The 19,624-nt window shown below is 38.1% G+C and overlaps 1 protein-coding gene across 6 annotated transcripts in view; it reads right to left on the bottom strand.

Moving 5' to 3' along the window:
* The window catches only part of CEP295 (centrosomal protein 295), a 58,780-nt gene that overhangs the window by 26,344 nt on the left and 12,812 nt on the right, over nt 1-19,624 (bottom strand). Inside the window, exons 1-10 of one of the 6 annotated variants that reach the window (XM_042792432.1) lie at nt 17,840-17,921; nt 15,978-16,111; nt 14,616-14,816; nt 13,289-13,413; nt 12,315-12,408; nt 7,736-7,849; nt 5,620-5,760; nt 4,323-4,506; nt 2,325-2,516; nt 1,258-1,482 (exon numbers count right to left, since the gene is read on the bottom strand). In XM_042792432.1, the coding sequence (XP_042648366.1) occupies nt 1,258-1,482; nt 2,325-2,516; nt 4,323-4,506; nt 5,620-5,760; nt 7,736-7,849; nt 12,315-12,408; nt 13,289-13,413; nt 14,616-14,816; nt 15,978-16,085 (1,384 nt within the window). In that variant the 5' untranslated portion in view covers nt 16,086-16,111; nt 17,840-17,921. The other 5 variants (XM_042792431.1, XM_032990980.2, XM_042792434.1 and 2 more) reach the window with 5 other exon arrangements.

Genomic DNA, 19,624 nt, shown 5'->3' with positions numbered 1-19,624 from the left:
TATACATGTTATTTAACTGTAATTGAAGTCAGAAAGTGTCTTGGATCCTTCTTTACATCTTGCTTTACAGTTGCCCAACCTCTCCAAACAAAATTTTAGAAAAAGATTACCATCTCCATCCCACTACTCTGCCTGTCTCCATAAACTGGAAAATTAATGACATTTTAGCATGTGTCTTGCTTGAATATACAGTAGTGGCCTAGCTCCAACAGGACTGAATATTACTTCTACCCAGATTACTTGATAGCCTAACAGCAAGATTATCCTGAGGAATAAAGCGCCACACTAACTTCTTGGAACAGAGGGTCTAAAACTGGCACTCTCTGGGCAAATGATCTAACATTTGGCTACTGCACAGAAAGCAAGCCTTCATCCTGTACTAGCAGCTTCAAATAGCAGCACATTCTCCCCAGAGGCATGTTTTCACTCATGTGGCACTCTCCAAACCCCAGGCATTATGCTGGTATATCCATGATGTACATGACTGAACTAAATCACTTAATCTCATTTTAAAATAACAAGCACCCTATGAAAGAAAAAAACCAAACAAACAAAACAACAACAAAAAAACCCCAAACAACACTCCCACACCTTGATCACTTTAATACTTCTGAAATCCCACTTAACATACAAGTTCACCTACTTCAGCACTAGCATAACCAAAAAAGCACAAAGAATAGAAATGAGAAGTAACCCCACAATGATGTGGCTACCAAACAAAATGGAACATTTAATTGCTACAAATTCCAGCTTCAAAGAGGCTTTTCAGAATGGTGCCTAGAAGTAGAAAAACACCCCCATGATTGAAGACACATCAGCTCGTGCTTTGTCTTGTGCATTTCTAGCTGTGAATCTCTGAAGCATCTGGCTTTTCCTGTTCAAGAGGTACAGAAATTCAGTGCCCAATTTTGCACTGAGAATTCCACTCCTGGAGGCAAGTAGCTATTAAAGCATAGCAACACCAGATGTGATAACAATTTGTACAAGATTTAAAAGATACAAAATTATTTTGGACATATTTTCTCCACAAGGATCTTAATGGGCAGGTTGGACATGGGAGCAAAACCTTTCCCATTTGTGGTTTCAACACATCCACAATGCATTGTGGGCAAAGATGGGAGAATTGTACTTCGTACTTTCTGGCAACATATCAAGACACCACCACTGAAGATTCATTAAACAGTTTTGTTGCAGTCCACCCTTACGAGACTTTTTGCTCCAGCATAACAAATTTTGATGCAAGTATGTGTTACGTACCTTTGGTTTCACATACTGTATTTTTCTGTTGCTCATAGTTAAGTTCTAAATCACATAATGGTTTCTCTTCACTAGCAATTGTGCCTGATTCAATAGTCTCAATTTCACCTTGAATCTCGTTCTCGCTTTTTGACATCCACTCCTGTTTTTGGCTTCTAATCTTGTTTAGCAATTTCTTTAAGGCAAGTTTTGACTGAGGTTGGTGAGTTTTTGCTTCTTCATGACCTATAACGAATATATACTGTTAAGAATTTTGGGTAATGAACATCTTCACATCATAAAAACAAAAACAAAAAAAAAAAACTTTTTTTTAATTAATTGCTTACACAGTTGGACAAATAGCTCAGGTACATTACCAAGTTTTAAAAGCTTCAGAAACAAGCAGTACTGCCTGCCTGTATGTTCCTGTCCTCTCCTTTGTATTAGCACTAGCAACACAATGCATCGCAGGCCAAAAAACTGATTGTGGCAGCAAATGGATGTGGCAGAAATGCTTGGTCAAGCAGCAGAGTTCACCAACACACTTGTTCACATGACATTATCCTGTACATGCCACAAGTACACACACACACACTCATACATGTGCAACTGTTGCAGCCTACTCACAATACGGAGTAACTCAATCACAAACCTGAACATAAAGGGCATGCAATAAGTAGACTTTCATACAAAGTTAAAACTTCACTTTGAAATATTTCAAAGCACAAAATGAAAATTTAAGTTCACATACCAGCATCATAGCATGATTTACACCAATTATATAGAAATAATTATGGCTACTAACAGTGTAGTTCTTACAACAATTAAAAATTATTCTCAGTATACTAATGAACTGAAGTATATTAGAAAATGAAGTCACATTTTTTAAATTCATAATAATTAGAGTACTATCATCCATTACAAACATCATAAACCACTTGATACTGAAGTACTTCATAGACATTAAGGAATTTTAGTACTTAAGTCTTTTTAGTAAATACTAAGGTTAATTTATTTGATATATTAAACTAAATCTCTTTTACCATAAAACCAAAAAGTTTAAGCTAAACAAAGTTTAAAAGCTTTACTTTCTGATTCATTGGGGATCTCCTCTTCTATCATCTGTCTCGATTCTTGTCGAGTATCACAAGTAGATTCTGGTTGAGTGTCACAAGCAGATTCTTGATCCAAAGAGATATCAAGATCATTATCTTGAGATCTGTCAGCGGGAGCTGGCAAAGGCTGTGGCTCAAACTGCAAAATCAGGTCTCCTTTCAATTCTAATTAAATAAAATGACCAATTGGAATAAAAAGCAAACAACATTGCAAGACTACACTCATCATACAAAATCTTAAGAAGTTCAAATATTGATAGCTTGTTTCACAACAGATTTAATCCAACTTTTTCCAAAACAGAATATTCAAAATTGTTTAGAACATTAGCCATCTCTTGATTCAGAAATTCTAGTGTTTTCCACTAGAATATGCTATGTCTTTCAAAATAAAAGTTTATGTGATAAAAGGCTCATCTTTACACAGAGCAGCACACAGGAACAATTACACACAGAAGGATCACAGTAACTTCAGCAGGGTAAAGACACATCCTGACCTTGCTGCTCACAGGGCTGTCACAGGAAAATGACTGATCACACAGTCCAGGTGTGAAATCCTAGAAGACTAGTCAACAGGAGTTCTCCCACCATCACCTTACCGACTGAGAGGGTCACTGGCTACAAGGGGTGTGGGACACATGGGATGATCATCTTGGAACTGTATGCTTATTCCAGATACTTAGGGGAGGAACCAAAGGCAGGGAAAAGGAAAGGATTAAGTTAGTCTGGGGAGATACAAGTGTGAGGAAAAAGGTAAGAGGATAAGAGGGGCTAGTCAATACGCTTGTCTGGCCATGCACTGTGTCTGACAGTCTGTCCTGTCTTCTCACTAAATTCCATTTCCAGATGTTTTCCTGGGTGAAGAACCCTCTATTTTTTTTGCATGTGTGTATCAATATAAGGGGCAGAAACTGGAGTGGGGACCTAAAGTCACAGGGGCACCTGTGTTCAGAGCACTGCCAACTGCAGAGACCAGAATGAGTACATATCATGTGGGTATGAGTATCAGCAAGCAGTGGCTAGCAAAACACAAGCCAGAGTAGCCAGCAAGAATGATAAGAGGCTTAGGAGCCAGGTATCAAGCAGCCATAAGACTGGGCTGGATACTGGAGAGGTCAGGGGATCTGCAAGTTTCCTAGTGAAGGGATCAGGAGATCCAGGCCTCCAAGCCAGCTACAGGGGAGACCATGGGGTCTCAGGGTCAACTAAAAAATCTGCCAGCACATGTACGCGCATCTCAGACAACTGGAGACAAGAGGATCCAGGGTCAGCTACTGGGTAGACTGAGTATAAAATGTCAATTAACACAGGAATCCATAGCATGCACATGTCTGTGCACATGTCCACATATCCAACTGGGACTGTGTAGCAACAACTGGAGTGGAGCAGCAGGTCTTGGGGGTTCACGTGCCCAGGAGCCAGCAACTGAGGAGACTAAGGATCAAGAGCCAGCTGCTAGGTAAAGTGAGTGTCTAAAGCCACTTACGGAGTGGCCTGTAGCATATATTTGAGCATACCAGTGCATACGTGGACATGCAAGGTAACTGGACAACTACCAGATCCAGGATGAATTACTGGGTAGACTGGGTGTCTTAAGACCTGTTACTGGTGGATCCATGGTGTGACAGGTAGAGATCTAAGACACAGGAGATAACTACTGACTAGACTGTCAAAGTCCTACTTGCTGGAGGGGTTCATACTGTTATAGACATATATCCCACTAACAGTCCTTCATCCTGATCAGAGCTGTGAACGGGCTGAGGCCATCTGTGCTGTTTGTGTTCAATGTGAGTGCTGTGTTTTCACTGTTGTCCTGTGTGGCCAGCTCTGCGTACGTGTACCAAAGCCTGGTGGTGTGTGTGCCTACTGTGAATACACACAGCCCTGCTACCGGCTTCACCTGGGAACAGGTAGCTGCAGCAGCCTCTCCTTTACTGAGCTACCAGATTCAGCAACCTCCAACAAATTACTTACTCTTGTCTTCACTGTACATATCCTCAAATGCAAACTCCAATTCTCTCTGCCATTCTTCTTTTGCTTCCACGCGTTTGTATGCAGGCACAAAAAGTTGAGGTGGCATCTGCGCTACAATCTGTCTTCTGCGCATCCGATCGATATTGTGCATTTGCTCAAGTTCTTTCAATAGCCTTTCCCTGTCCTTCAAGTATAAAGAAGGGATAACAAACATTTAGGGTTCATATTCAGACAGCCATATGTCAGGACTGATAAAACACTTCCATTTGGTAACCATGAAGTTTGTTTAACTCTTCGTGTTCAAAGTTAATTTTATTCTAGAGAGAAGGTGCTTCCTTGGGAGAAGGCTATATCTGACCTTTAAACACAGGAGTCATCAATACTACCTAGAAGATCTAACGTTAAATAAAGAATCGCATTGTACACCTGTAAGCCAGCTTTCCTCAAAAGAATTGAATCTGTTTTATAAGCTAAAGGAGTATTTCCTTTGAGAAGTTACTTTTGTTAGTATATACTTCAGCAATTGCTACTTTTTAAGATGTGAACTAAATACTCTTGGCAAACTACAATTATATGTGAAAGCTATTTAAAAAAAGCTTTATCTGAAACTTAGGTTGTTTTTTTTTTTTTCCCCTGTTAACTTAAGGAGCACCAGTAATATTTCCACAGATCCCCAGTTTTAGTTAGGCTACTCATTCAGGGCCAATCATATCTCAACTGAAAAAACAGGAAGCTTTTACTATTTCTAGCCTCCAAAAATACTCGTCAAGGTAGCAGACAATGAAACAAATTTCAGAGCATACCTCTAGGTATAAAGACCTTTCTCCACAGTGCAGGTTTTACTTAAATGAAACAAATTTCAGTATTTCCAGACTTATACACTAACAGAACCTCAGCCTTTAAGTAATAACTTTGAAAAGTTTTACAAAAATAAAAAAACACATGAACTGTTGCCTTCTAATAATAAACTACTTTTTTCCCCTGAAGCACAGAATAATCAACTCCAACTAAAGGTGATGTGGAAAAGTAGAAGTCATCACCTATTAAAAAAGTTTAGCTTGATTATTACTGATTGGTTAATAGCTGTCATGATAACAAAATGAAAGGATATTCTTTCATTCTCCCTCCTTCCAGATAGACAAAATAAGCAAACAGAGTTTGATGTTTTTTTAAACACATTCTGGAAACTCCATTTAGTCCATCAATTTTAATTCCTATAATTCCTTTACCAATCATCTACCCACAACTTAACACTGGTCATTTTGACATTTAAAAGAGGCACAATTACTTTGCCTACCTGAGCCAAATGGACTTTCTTCAAGGCATGGCTTCCTCTGAGATGTGCCTTTTCAAGCTGCCCTCTTCTCTCCCTCTCTGCCTCTCTGTGTAGTTCCTCCAAACGTTTCCCCTCTTCTTCAGCAGCTAACCGAGCATCTAGCTGGCAGTCAATCAATAGTTTAGTCCATGAAGTTCTTTGAGGTAGTTTAAAGCATATGTAACAATAAATAAATCAATAATTCTGCAGCAATAGCACTTAAAAAAACCCCCATACAATGATATATGAACACCCTCAAAGGTTTGTAATTCTTGGTTGCAAGCAGGACCAAGCTAGTTTAACTTAAAAAAAAAAAAAAGCTTATTTACATATTCCATAAGTGTAGGTATTAAAGTATGCTAGTTTCAAGCTGTACTAGGGATAATTATTTGTACTTGTGTCCTGGTTTTGGCTGTGATAGAGTTAATTTTCTTCCCAGTAGATGGTATAGTGTTGTGTTTTGGATTAAGTATGAGAATAATGCTGATAACAGCAACAACTGAAAATGTCAGTGTAAGTAATGCTTATACTTAGTCAAGGATTTTTCAGCTTCTCATGCCCTGCCAGCAAGAAGGCTGGAGGGGCACCAGAAGCTGGGAGGGGACACAGCCAGGACAGCTGACCCCAACTGACCAAAGGCATATTCCATACCATATAACATCATGCCCAGTATATGAACTGGGGGGAGTTGGCTGGGAGGGGCAGATTGTTGCCCAGGGACTCGATGACTATGCAGGTGGTGAAAAATTGCATTGTGCATCACTTATCTGTCTTGGGCTTTATTTCACTCTCTTGTTATTTTTCCCTTCATTACAAATACAATAGTTGCAATTTCAATTAGTAAATTGCTCTTATCTCAACCCATGAGTTTCACTTGTTCTCAGTTCTCCTCCCCATCCCACAGAGCAGTGGGGAGGAGTGAGCAAGCAGCTGCACGGTGATTAGTTGCTGGCTGGGGTTAAGCCACAAGAATATTTTATAGCAGAGTGGTTACTTTTCCTACAATAAAGGTAAAATGAATAAAATAGTTGATATTACAGATTGTCTATTTCTGTACTCATTGTTTTGTTTTAAACAAGGGAGTAGAGGGTAGAAAACAAATCCAGAAGGTTTTTCATTCTCATTTGGGAAACCGAAAAAAATCTGAAATTTTTAAATAAGAAAAAACTTACTAGCACATGAAAATTAAAAAATACTTAAGAAAATTAAATCATAGCACATAAGCAAGGCTACAAAGATTAACATTTTGTAATTTTCCATTACGAAGCTGAGTAAACTAAAATATCCCCTCTTCTTGTTTATGCCTAGCCCTTCAAATGTTAAGAAAACCTAAAACTTCATGAATGCCCTGAAGAAAATAGTCACAACAACATATTTACTGAGAGAGCTTTTCTAGCCTAAAAAGAGGCTGGTCCAGAACAGGAACTTAGACTGTGGTCTCATCACCAATAAAAAAACCTGTTGTTTGGTTCACTTTTCTATCGCATTATCCCAATTCAAAAATTGCCTCTAAAGCTAAGCTTTTGCTCCATCTCTCGCTTTTCCAGGTCTCCCCCTTCTTCTGATCTGACTTTGGCCTTTGTCTGAGTTTACAGTAAACTTGAATAAACTTTCACATTTGGCAAAAATCTATTCATTGTTCTTTTTCCCCACATTAGACTTCTTCCATTCTGGCAAGCAGAAACCGTTTAATGCATGAACAGATCAACACAAATATGAGGTAAAGACTAGGAGTACATAGATAAAAAGAGAAGAAGAGAAAAAAAGTAGGGCAACTGCAACTATTAATTTAGCATAAGCCATAACACAGAAGATTTAGGTGTCCTAATGTTGTAACAGTCTTGTGAACTCACCTCCTTACAGAGGTCTGTTCATGTGAGACTGTCAGGTGTGATCCCACAAGTGACTGAGCACGTAACAGGCCTAACAAGTTTCCCCTTCTAAGATTCTGATTAGTAAGTTGTGTCATGGCTGCTTTATATAAGTTCATGTTTTTAAACAAGCTCTAGAAAATTCCATTGCTGATATCCAGATACTGTATGCAATATAAAGAAAGATATATGGAAGCATGTATCACAAACACTTGGGAGTTAATCACCTGTTCTTCATCTACTTCTTTGTCCACATAAGGTTCAAAAATATGGTAACGTGTAACAGAGAAGTTGTCAGCACTATATGGCTTCACTGCAGGAGTCTTTTTCACTTCAAAATTCTAGGAAGAAAAGTACAAGTACAACTGTATCAGAGAACGGCATCTCTAGCAAAGCAACTGAACAGAACATAAGTGATCCATACACTTAAATTGGTATTAAAAAGAAAGCCACCCCCCCCAAATTATCTTCTGAAAATATTGTTATTTGAAACTTCATATACATCTAATAATTAATAGATCACATCAGCACAAGGCAGATCTAGAAGGCTTAACAACTGAGAGCATCTAACAGCCTAAGGCAAACTCCTCCACATAAATTGACATTCATGAGAGCACAGTGCTTTTGTGTTTCAAAAGCATTACCTTAAATTAGAAGCACTTGAGCTTAATGTACTAATGTAAATCCCAGTTACAACAGCTGTCACACTCACCTCAAAGCAGGTCAACCACAGATCCACAATATAATTATATCTAACAGCAAAACAACACTTCAACTACAGACTTTCTTTATGAAACTCTGAACCATTATGTCCAATTTATTAGTTGACCACAGAAAGGAGTATTTCCGTGACTTCACTGAAAAGTATCTATTCATATAATACAAAGTATTTATTTCCTTTGAAATTTTTGGTTACACTAGCAGATTTCAACTCTTGTCCAAAAGAGTCTGAACACTGAGCAATCAGACCCTTACCCTTTTTTGGCTCAGCCTGATGCCTTTGTACTTCTAACATATCCATTAATCTTCTCTCAGCTTCTTCTTCCCTAGACTTTCTCCTAAAAAAGGATTCTTACCCACATTAACTAAAACAGCAAGTTTATAGCCTGAGTAGTTTAAAACTAACATCACTGTAAACAAATGCACATACATAAAGAGCAGCATTTAGTCTTAGGAATATTTTATACTTATCTCTATGTAAGATGAGGCATACAGAACTTCAGTATTGATTGTCTCTTGCTATTTTATAAAGCTTGTACAAAGTGGAGTCTTTAAATTAAAATCCTAAGATACACAACTAGTTTTAGCCTTATCAACAGAAGTAATTTATTTTGTGGTTCTTAAGTAAATGCATGTTATTCTAGTAGTAAGAAAAAAAAGATGTACAAATACAAGAATTCCACTTTTATTTGTACATAACACTGTTTAAAAATTGCTAACTTGTTTAATCAATAAATCATAGTAATTGTAATATCAATATTAATCAAAATGCTTGTAAATACTGATTATAGCTCTGAAAACAAGTCCCATACCTAACCCTCATTAACCAGATCATCAACTGCTTGACCTATACTGTTACTTTCCAAATGTACAATTAAACTCCAGTCTTCTGATTTATTTAAAAATATGTAAAACTTACAAATCAGTAATTAATAATTGCATTTAATCAATCAAATCTCCAGAATTTTATTCAGAAGTTGTAAGAATTATATCAGAGGCTGAAATTTTTCAACCTAAATTGCTTTTGACTTTAAAAGTATTACTTTTTCCAATTAACATTATGACACCACATAATGGAACCACTGCAGTTAAGAATCCATCCATACTTCCATCAAGGTTTGCAACTCCTCCCTCCCCCCAAAAAGTAAGTACTTCTATATTAAAACTGGCAAAACTGGGGCAGCACTGCATCATGAAACAAAAAAAAAAAAAAAAAACAACAAAAAAAACAACAAACACTACAGATGCTAGGAATACTCAAGAAAAGCGTAACAACATTTTTGGGTTCTATTTCCATTACATAAAAATACTATAGATCACAAAAAAAAAAAAATTAAGTTCATAAGAAGCCTGTGACGCTTGTCAATAAAATGGTGTTTACAGTTTAACTTCAATTAAATCACTGAACAGTTGGTTTAATTAAATAAGGCCTCAATTTGTAAAAGGCATCCTTCTGGGAATTAAATTTGATTATGACAATATATCTAGAGTAAAATTACTGATTTTTTAATTGGGTAAAGTAACAATAATAGGAGTATCTTCAGAAAATGTTTTTTATATTCTAAGTAATTCTGCAATGAACAACACTGCCCTAGATCCATTTTATGAAATTTTATTCAATTGTTGTTGCAACAGAGCATCAGATTATGATTGCAGTTACGGTTAATAAGCTCTTTATGTAAATAGATTCAAGAAAATAAGGATACTTATGCAGATGACCTTGTAATTTGCTGTAATTCACAGGATTTAGAGTAAAGTTAAGCAATTAAAATTCAGTGCATTTTGAGTAACACATTTGCAAGACAAAGCCCCAGATTTTTCCCCCCTGAAATTGAGTTAACATCTTTTGTTTTCTCCCTCTATACAGAACTAGGAATAAGCCACAGCTCTAATTATCTCTGATTTTTCATTTACTTAGCATTTACCCCATGCTGAACATGGCACCCAGTTACTCTTCCAAGAAAATAACTTTATTCTTCACCCTGTGTCCTCCCAGCAACACAGGCCTATGACAAAAGGATTAAAATACATAGATATGAAAACTAGGAAAAAGGCTCAGTCAGCTAGTCTTCACATGGATCACTGACATGCTGTGCTATATTTAAACAATGCAATCTTTCCTCAACAAAAATCCAACATGTCTGCAGAACCACTGATTCAATCTGCCATTATCAGAGCATGAACTTCTTAAAAGAAATAAACCCCATGTATTGTAGAAAATCCAGCTGTTCACAAACTCTGCTAAGAACAGCTAAAATTATGTTTGCTAAAAAGGTGACTAAAGGACATTTGCTCATGAGTGGAATTACATTAAATTGTAGAATTTCATGTAAGAAAATTATGATTTTACAACACTTAAACAGGGTACTGACCCAGACCTGTCATCCAACACAATTGCAAAAGCAATTGCACCGGAACCTGAGGAAACCTGAACAAAGTCTTGCTTGCCGTGGTGAAAAAAGACTAAAGAATAAGATGGAGATTCTGCATTTTTAAAATGGAAAGAGAGATGCATTACTGAGATTGTTAGATTAAAAGTATTATATAGTACCGTGTCTTTTTAGATGTTATATCATCTACAAATATGCATGTTAACTGCAGCTGACTTTCAGTCACCAATTAGAAACTTGGTTTGTTTGGGTTTTGTTTTGTTTTTTAATAGAAAGCAACATAAAACACATCCTAAACTGCAAAAGTTACTAGAAAGCAATGCTGCAGCATCTTCTGTTTTTCCAACAACACCAAACTGAGCAACATAAGCATCTGAAAACCAGGAAAAGAAGAGTGAAAGTTTTAACTGATAGCGCCTTCATCTGCTCTATAGCAGATACACCAGGAACATGTCACATGTGACAACAGAGAACAGCAGCATAAGAGTGTTTGAATTTACCTGAACTGCACCACACAGGACTTCATTCCACCTGTTCTAAATTCCCATATTGCATATACTTCATCAGAAATAACCCCAAACTTTACCTCCTTTAATCTTCACTCATATCCAACTTCCACAGTAAGAAAACCTTTGAGCACCCACAAGGAGACCTACAGAGCAACACACACTAAGGCATACAAATGGAAAGTAGATAGGCACTCCTAATCATTCTGAAAGATGTAAGGGTCAAACCTTACTCAGTTTTTCCAGATACATCAGTACCAAACCCCTATCAACCAACACACTAACGTACACATAACACACTGGATGTAGCTGGGAAAAGCTTCGATAACTTCACTGGCTCTGAAAGGGACTAGTATACCTTAATTCTTTCTTCTCTTGTCAGTGGTCTGAATATCCCTGAACCTGATGGTCTGAAAGGGCACAGCAACACATAAGTCAACTTAATCTCTGTCTTAATGAAGTTCTATTAGATTTACTAAAAGTTAACTCCAAAGTAAAAACGCACATAATGTTCTTCCTGTGGTTCAGATCTGCAGTCCCTATGGTAACTTCTATACCTATGCAGAATCACTCTGAAATCAAAGCAGTATGTAGGGGGTGCAAAGTCATCCCCTAAAAAGGGTGCAGCATAGAATGAAAAGTATGGTTTTAATTACTTTCCTCCCCAATAGCCTTAGGTACTGTTTTCCTATCAAAATTAAATAGTTTAACTTACATTTAGTATTCTCTACAAGAAACTGGAAGGGAAAAAAACAACAAAACCCCCACAGCTAAAAAGGTAAAACCATCTTTTATAATAAAACTAAACAAAATGCTACTACTGCATCATTATGACAGAAGGCTGAGGTGGTACGTACATGCTGAGAAAGATTGTTGTAGAATTTAATACCACTGTGGCTATTAAAGGAAAATGAGATAATGATTTTGACAGACATTAACCACAAAAATAAGATCAGATGACAAAAAATAAAATCCACACAAGAGATGAGAAAAAAACAAATACCAAAGCTCAGTAGGAAGTTTTTTAATACATAATTCATTAATTTTCTCGATTTTTGCTGAACCATTCTCCTTATAGTATGCAAACAGCAATTTGGGATATCCTGTTGTGAGGAGTCACGCCAATAAGTAAATGATTACATTATATGGCACCCCAAAGTTGTGAACATTATCACATCATGGATACATACCTCAAGAGGACGTGGTGGAGGAGGTGGCAGGCTTGCAACTTTGGCTGCTCTTTGTCTTTCCACTTCCAGAGCGTGTTTACGTGCATTAGTTCGTCTTGAGGGGAAAAAAAAAAAAAAAAAACAAAACAACAAACAAACAAATCAACCCACACACACACACAAGAAAAAAAAATCACAGAAGAGAGAAGGAAAATTGTTCAAGCAACTGTGTCAGCACTATGCAAAATAAAAGGCAAACCTGAAAACAAAGAGGTTCAGATGTAACTGAGTTGAATGCTTGGGAGATAAGAATGGGCAAGCAGACTGAAAAGTCAGCAGAATTTATGCTGGAAGGCAGCACTGGAAAATTAATTTCTTTAAGTAATGCAAAAATGTTAATATACATGAGCTTCTAATGAACAAAGCAAAGTCCCTGGCTTTCACTTAAGTCTTCGGAAAGCACTGCATCACTTCAACATATTTTAATTGCTTGCGCAGACAAAATTAAGTATTTAATCAATAGGTCTCAGCTCGATTCAAGCACAACTATCCCAAGAGTATACAGTTCATTTTTCATGTCAGCTCAAGTTTGGTCCAATCTGCTTTAAAAAAATGCTAAGAAAGACCATGACAAATGCAATAGGTCCTTTTTTCAAGTAACTCTCCATCAGGAACTAGCCTAGTAACATTTCATTTCATGTCACTGAATAGTTGTCAGCCAACATTCTAGACTGAAAATAACCATAAAGAGATGAAAGGCTTCTCACTTCTTGAGTCTGTAAAGCCAGCTCATATAGTCGACATTCTCGTCTTGGTTTTAAAACTACAGTTCTTATCAAAATCCACAAGCTTCGTCCATATGCATTAGAAAATTAATGCTTAAAATTTAAAAATTAGAAAAAGTCCAAGCAAGAAGCACCAAGATATTTGTCTTTCACCTTGCAACATTTATTAAGCATAGAATGCATTTTACAAACTAGATAACTATTGCATACCGGGCTTGCTCACGAAGTAATTTTTCTTTTTGGCACTTTTGCTCTTTCAGAGCTTTCCTATGTCTCTTCTCTGCTCTTTGTTTCCTCTCTTCTGCTTGCTTTGCCAGAGCTTCTAAGTCAGGTTCCTTAACAATAAAATATTGGAAGCACTTAATACAGTATGAGGAGTAAAATGCTATCAGTGTGATAGTTCAAACTAAGTACAGCTGGTAAGAATCACAAGCTCAAAATTACTTTGTACTGTAATAGATGAAAAATACTCTAAATCATAACTTTTCCTTCTCTGTCACATTCCTTTTTCTCTACTACCAACAGCAGCAAATTTGCCACATTACTCAGCAAATGTAACCAAACATTGATGTAGAAACCCTGGCTTCTCTCTGCATCTCTTTGATAAAGGGGGTAATAAACTTTTTAGGAAATGCTGACTAAACTGTACAGAGAAAGCACGTTGCTACCTTTCAGTCATTAACTACAACAACCATGTATCAATAGAAATGTTTCTTTAGGATTAGTTCTCTATTCCTATGGCACTGCTACCACAGCTTTTCACACACTCACCCATCCTAGCATCGGAAAGGACTTTACAAAGAACGTGATTTAGAGACACTGAGATACAGAAAAGTATAATCCTATTTTACTTGGGTTAAAAAGCCTGATTAATTCAGGAAGTAAGCTAGTCTGCAAAATTCATGCATGAAATCTGTGGCACCACTGATTTCTGTAAAACCAATTCACAGTCAAATTCAGGGAATTATTTCTACCAAACAACCTCAATGGCCTCTCAAAGAGAGCCTACACAAGTTACAGGATTTTAAAGAAAGTGAAAATAGTTTCTAGGTGCAGAATTAAGAAGTGACACCAGTTTGCCTCTGAAGGCCTTACTAAGACTTTCCATGTCACCTGAGCACCGAGGAAAAAAAAATTAAGTGTGTGTTTTATTAACTATAGAAAAGATGCTGTTACATGGTAGCGAAATAGTTACTGTATTACTGGAATACTAGAGACAATGATTCAGCATATGCAATTTAGACAAGTACAAACATACACTATCATATAGGTGTACGATTTAACACAAATAAAATAATATTAAGAGTTTGCACAGCAAAAGCCTTAGCAGATGGGCCTGCTAGACCATTTAATCCTGGTCTTGTGGAAAGATATCTGCAAAAAAAGTACACAAATATTTCTATGTTGACATTCTAATACCTAAAATGACCATTTTTTCAGGACTGCAAGATCAAGAACAAAAAAAATTAACAGCAATCACAGTATTTGTAGAACATCAAGAATTTCTCTAACAATAATATTAAGCTGTTTCACTTACGTTCTCCTTGGCTTGACGGTGACCCTCACCAATCGCTCTTAAGCTTGATAAATACAGTTTTTCTAAGGCTTTCATCTTTTGATCCTGTGCTTTCTGCCATTCAGCTCTCAGTGCCTCCTCTAACTGCTGTAGTTGTTCTTCTCTCCTCTGCTTTACTTTCTGTCTTATCTGCAAGGCGATATACTTCTGTTGCTCTCTAACCTGTCGAAATAACATGTTTATAAAAACATTTATGTTTTGCTAGCAACTTAAAGTACAGTATTTTTTGCAGCAAGTCTTTCTACAACATACTCTACCCTCCTTTCAGCTTTCCATCTCATCTACTATTTAATTAGCAATCTGTCCAGAAGCGACTTTAAATTTGCTACTACATTTTTCCAAAATTAGTATATTAAATAATAAATTTAGTATTAGCTAAATGTTTCAGTTCAAGTCCAAACAACTGATAAACAAAATGTAAAAACTGCTTGGAATATCATTCCACCCCAAAATGCAACACAATAATTTATTAAAGACTCCTATCACATTGCAACATGGTTTAATTAAAATCAGCAATTATACTGATAAATTAATGTCTGTTTACTAGGTTTTTGTTTTCCACTTTGTCAGCAAAATTGTCTTTACTAAAAACACATCAAGAAAAAAGCCAAAGAGGAATGAAAGACAGTACACAGTAAATGTCTTGAAGATATATATATTTTGAAGATATGAAAGACCTGAACAGTTTGTGTAGGAAAAAGCAGAGAAAGGCTAAGAAAAGTATATGAAGCGAAATTAAGAAATAGGTCTGTGGTCTAACAGCAGGACAGCAGAACAGAAATGGCATAAAGACAACATGATCAACAGTCATGTTCTGAAGAACATTAAGGTAACTTTGCTCAGGCATTCTAAAAGGAGCAGTACTTAAAGCAGCTAGAGCTATGACAAATTGCAGCAATTCAGTTTGCCTAGTGGAAAGCTGTGAAGTTCTGTATTAGCAGTAGTTGTCTTATTTCTTCTACATGATCACTACGAAAACACCAGGAACACTGTAAGAGGTATGCATCCTTACACAGGTGATACATCAGAAGAGACAACTGCATGTTCACGGCCAAATAAAAATGGTAGATACTGGGAAGCTGTCAGGGAAGAAGAGATCCTGAAACAGATGCCAAAGTGAATCCAACAAACAGAGGAGGTATCACAAGCAAAATGTGCACTTAGTAGTAATAAAGATGAGAAAAGGAAAATAATTCACACACTAAATAATATGACGACCCTAAAATTTAGTTTACATGAAGTAACTTTTTCAGGTAGTTTTCCTAAATTGTTACATCATTAAATGAAATACACAACATGAAAAAAAAAAAAAAACATGCATACTTGCTGTAGCCTCAATTTTCTTCTTCTCTCGTATTCCTCTTTCAGAAGCATGGTTTCTTCATTAGGACTAAGCCTCAAATTCCTAACTTTCCCAACTTTCCTCTTCATCTTTGGCAACACTGAATAATCAACTTCTGTGAACACAACATGAAAAAGAGAAATTGTACATAAGTTATACAGGTAAACCAGCTATAAAAAAACCCAGATATTGCCACAATCTCACAAATCTATCATGATATCTAAGGAGTGCGAACTACCACTGTTCACATCTGTTCAAATTGCACTCAACAACACTGGTTATGTCTTTGTCACAGTAACCAAATGCACTGCTTTTGAACTATTATGCTCTGTAGCAAACTCTGCAACAGTATTACATTGACATTCTACACTGTGGACCACATAGGCACATCTGCCAAGGCAATAGAAAACACTATTCCACTCCTGGGAAGATTCAAAAAAACCCACACTACTGAAAACCACATCACACAGTGAAGCAGGCTGGTCATCAGGTAATTTGTACTGAAATATTCTCCTATCAGTTATAAGATACTGAGTTTGTTAACATTTTTGACTGCAGTCCAAGGTTTTCTGCCTTGAAGACTGTGAAACTGACAACATTCTGCATGCCAAGCATTTCCACTAGAATGCTATAATGGCTCACTGACAATTTTTTATTGACATTTTCTTAAGCAACCATTTCAAATTATGTTTCCTTGTAATTTTACTGTGGAACAAGAATCTGCTGGATTTACAGATTGCTTTTTGTTTTCCTTACAACTATAATTTTCATCTGCACAGCAAAAAAAAAAAATACTTATTCAGCCTGATATGCAGCATAGTCTAAAACTGCCCATGTCCAATCTTTATTTGATCTTTAAATATTTATGTTCCTGAAAATTCTCTCCCAAAACAAGGACCTTCAAAAGCCACTGTTTAGTTCTAAAAAATCAAAAGCTTATTACTAGTGAACAATCCACATAGCACTAACAATTTAACCAACATATTACACATGGAAAAATTTCCTTCCAGCATCATAAAAAAAAAGTTAACAAAACTCTAAAGAAATCAGGTGAGGTGTAAAAACAAACTAATTACCCATAAGATACTTTTGGTACAGGGTTATTAAGCCAATGAATCCCAAGACCATTACAGGATAAACAAGGACAGAATATCATGCTTCCAGCTGGCCTTCCCTTATTCAGCCGCTGAGGTACAACACATAAGTTTATCAACATGCGTAATTAAAGAGCAAATAACTACACTCCCTCCCCACCCAGCAAAAGGAAAAAAATTAGAGAATGAACGATCCAAAGCCTAGATCTCACACTTAAAGGATTAAGAGCAACAGCAGATAACGCAGCCGCCACAGCAACGCAGTCAACGTTTGCACAGGTTCAGCTTTAGTACAAAGCAACCAGTAAACACACGACAGTTAAAATTAAGCAGCCTTCCCCGGGAACACGCACCACAAGCTCCCGTAAGCGACGTTAACGCCTCTTACTGCGCTCCCCAGGGCAGCTGGCAAAAAGCGCTTCTCCGGTACCGGAGGGCGAAGCGGCGGAATTAAAAAGCAGCGAGAGGTGCGACGAGGGCCCGGGGGCTCAGAGCGGAGGCGGCTGGCTCGGGGCGCGGCTGCCCGGGGGACGGCGAGGAGACAGAGCACGCCGAGGCCGCCACAGGCCCTCAGGGAGCTCTGCCCGCGGGGCCCCGCGCCGCTCCCGAGCGGCCACCGGGAGCCGCTCCCAGCGCCAGCCCGGGCTGAGGAGGGACAGCGCGGGGAGCAGAGAAAGGAAAGCCCGCCCGCGGGCGGCGGGACTGAGGGGACGGAAAGGAGCGACCGCCCGTCGGAGCTAGCTAGCTACCTGCCTTCCTGCCCGCCGCCGCCAACTGCGTCACCGCTGACGCTCTCCCTGAGCGGCCAACGGCTGCGAGCGCAGCGGGAAACCAAGATCCTCGGCGGGTCGCTCCCCCTACGCATGCGTAGTGCTCGCCGCTCCAGCCTCACGGCAGCACGCATGCGCGACCGGCCCTAACCGTCCCCGCCGCCTTGTGTGGCTTGAGCCCCGCCCTTGCCTGCTGGCGACCAATGGGAACGGAGGAAAGCCGTGACGAGACGCACGCGGCGCATATAAAAGAGGCGCTGGACAGAAGGGTTATCCTTGGCTCCCTGCCTTTCTCTTTAGGTGGTGCTTCCTCAGTCAGTCCCTTCCCAGCGACTGATTCAAAGGGGGTTAGGGTTTTGCCTGCTTAATCAGGCAATTTCCACAGGTAATGGCTATGATTTTCTCACAATAATATGCTGGCAGGCCTCTGTCAGAGTTTCTAAGTGCTGAGGATTCTGTGGCTGGGGTGTTAGCTAAACTGGAAATAGAAATGGAGAGGGAACAGAAGAGAACATAGCACTGTTTGCTTTACCTCACGGACTTTACCTCACTAGTTTTACTTCTATGTAACTTTAATGTTCAACACAATTTCTGGATGCGTTGTATGCAGAGAAGCAGTAAATTTAGGCTAAGATAGTAGCCCAGGACTTCAGTGATGCTTTGCCTATCTGCTAGGCTTACACAGGGCTGGGGCTAAATTGCTTCTACAATGAGCTGATGTGTGCTGCTACCTGAACCTGATAACTAGTGTGGATCTTTCTTTTATAAACCTCTTTTTTTAACTAATGTCTGCTCCTTGTAAGTCCGTTGCAATGCTCGTTTGCTTCTTTGCTTTCATATTCATGTTTTCCTTTCTAAAAGGGACCATTCACCATAGGGGGGAGACTTGCAGCAGTTGGGATTTTAAAGTGGAGTCATTTATGAGGAACATAAAACTGAGCAAAACCTTGTTATTCACATTGAGAAACAATTCAGCTGCACATACAGATGAAACAAGAGAGGCTGTGTTAGTGTTTCCTTGCATCGAGTACGTTCCCAGGGTCTGAGCTGCTGCTGCAAAAATGGAATAAATGCTTGTGATTTATAACTGATCAGGCACAAAGGAGATAATCAGTTGTCTCATGGTAAAACATGAGTGCACAATATAGCTACTTTCTATAGCAGATTCTTCTAGAAAAGGGAAAAAAAAAATTATACTAGGAGCTAACTGACATAGTAACCCACCATATTGTGCCCTACAGGACTGAAACCAGAAGGGCTGAGATTACTTGGTAAAGCTTTATGGTTTGGTGCGTGGCCACAAAGAAAATACACTGAAAAAATACAGAATTGCAAAACAAAAGACATAAGCATAGGAAAAAATGTAACATAGCAGTTGAGCATGCTTTCTGCCCTGCCTTCTGCATTTTACTGCTAAACTGCCTTCCTATTCACAGACTTCTGTGCTATGGGATCAGTTAGGGAGATAATTTGCTTTCTCTCAAGTGCTTGCAACTTGCTGCAAACTGCTGACTGTAATAGCTGGTACCAAGTTAATACCTGATTGTACATTAAAGACACCCAGATGTTCCACAGTATGCATACTGAATAAATTAAATGTGAGCAGTGTGCTTCTAAATGCATTTTCCAGTCTCCTTATTGGATTTTTTTGTCCTTCAGTGTTTTCATTATGGTAGTGCTCTCCACAATAATATCTCTTCTAAATAGCTTTATCCTGCAGGTCAACAAGTAAAAAAAAAAAAAATGAAGACAGTCTATTAAGAG

This window comes from Tyto alba, unplaced genomic scaffold (assembly GCF_018691265.1).
Source record: "Tyto alba isolate M040663 unplaced genomic scaffold, T.alba_DEE_v4.0 Super-Scaffold_2, whole genome shotgun sequence".
NCBI lineage: Eukaryota > Metazoa > Chordata > Aves > Strigiformes > Tytonidae > Tyto > Tyto alba.
Note: the sequence above shows the minus strand (reverse complement) of the source record. Positions and strands in the feature narration are given on the sequence as shown.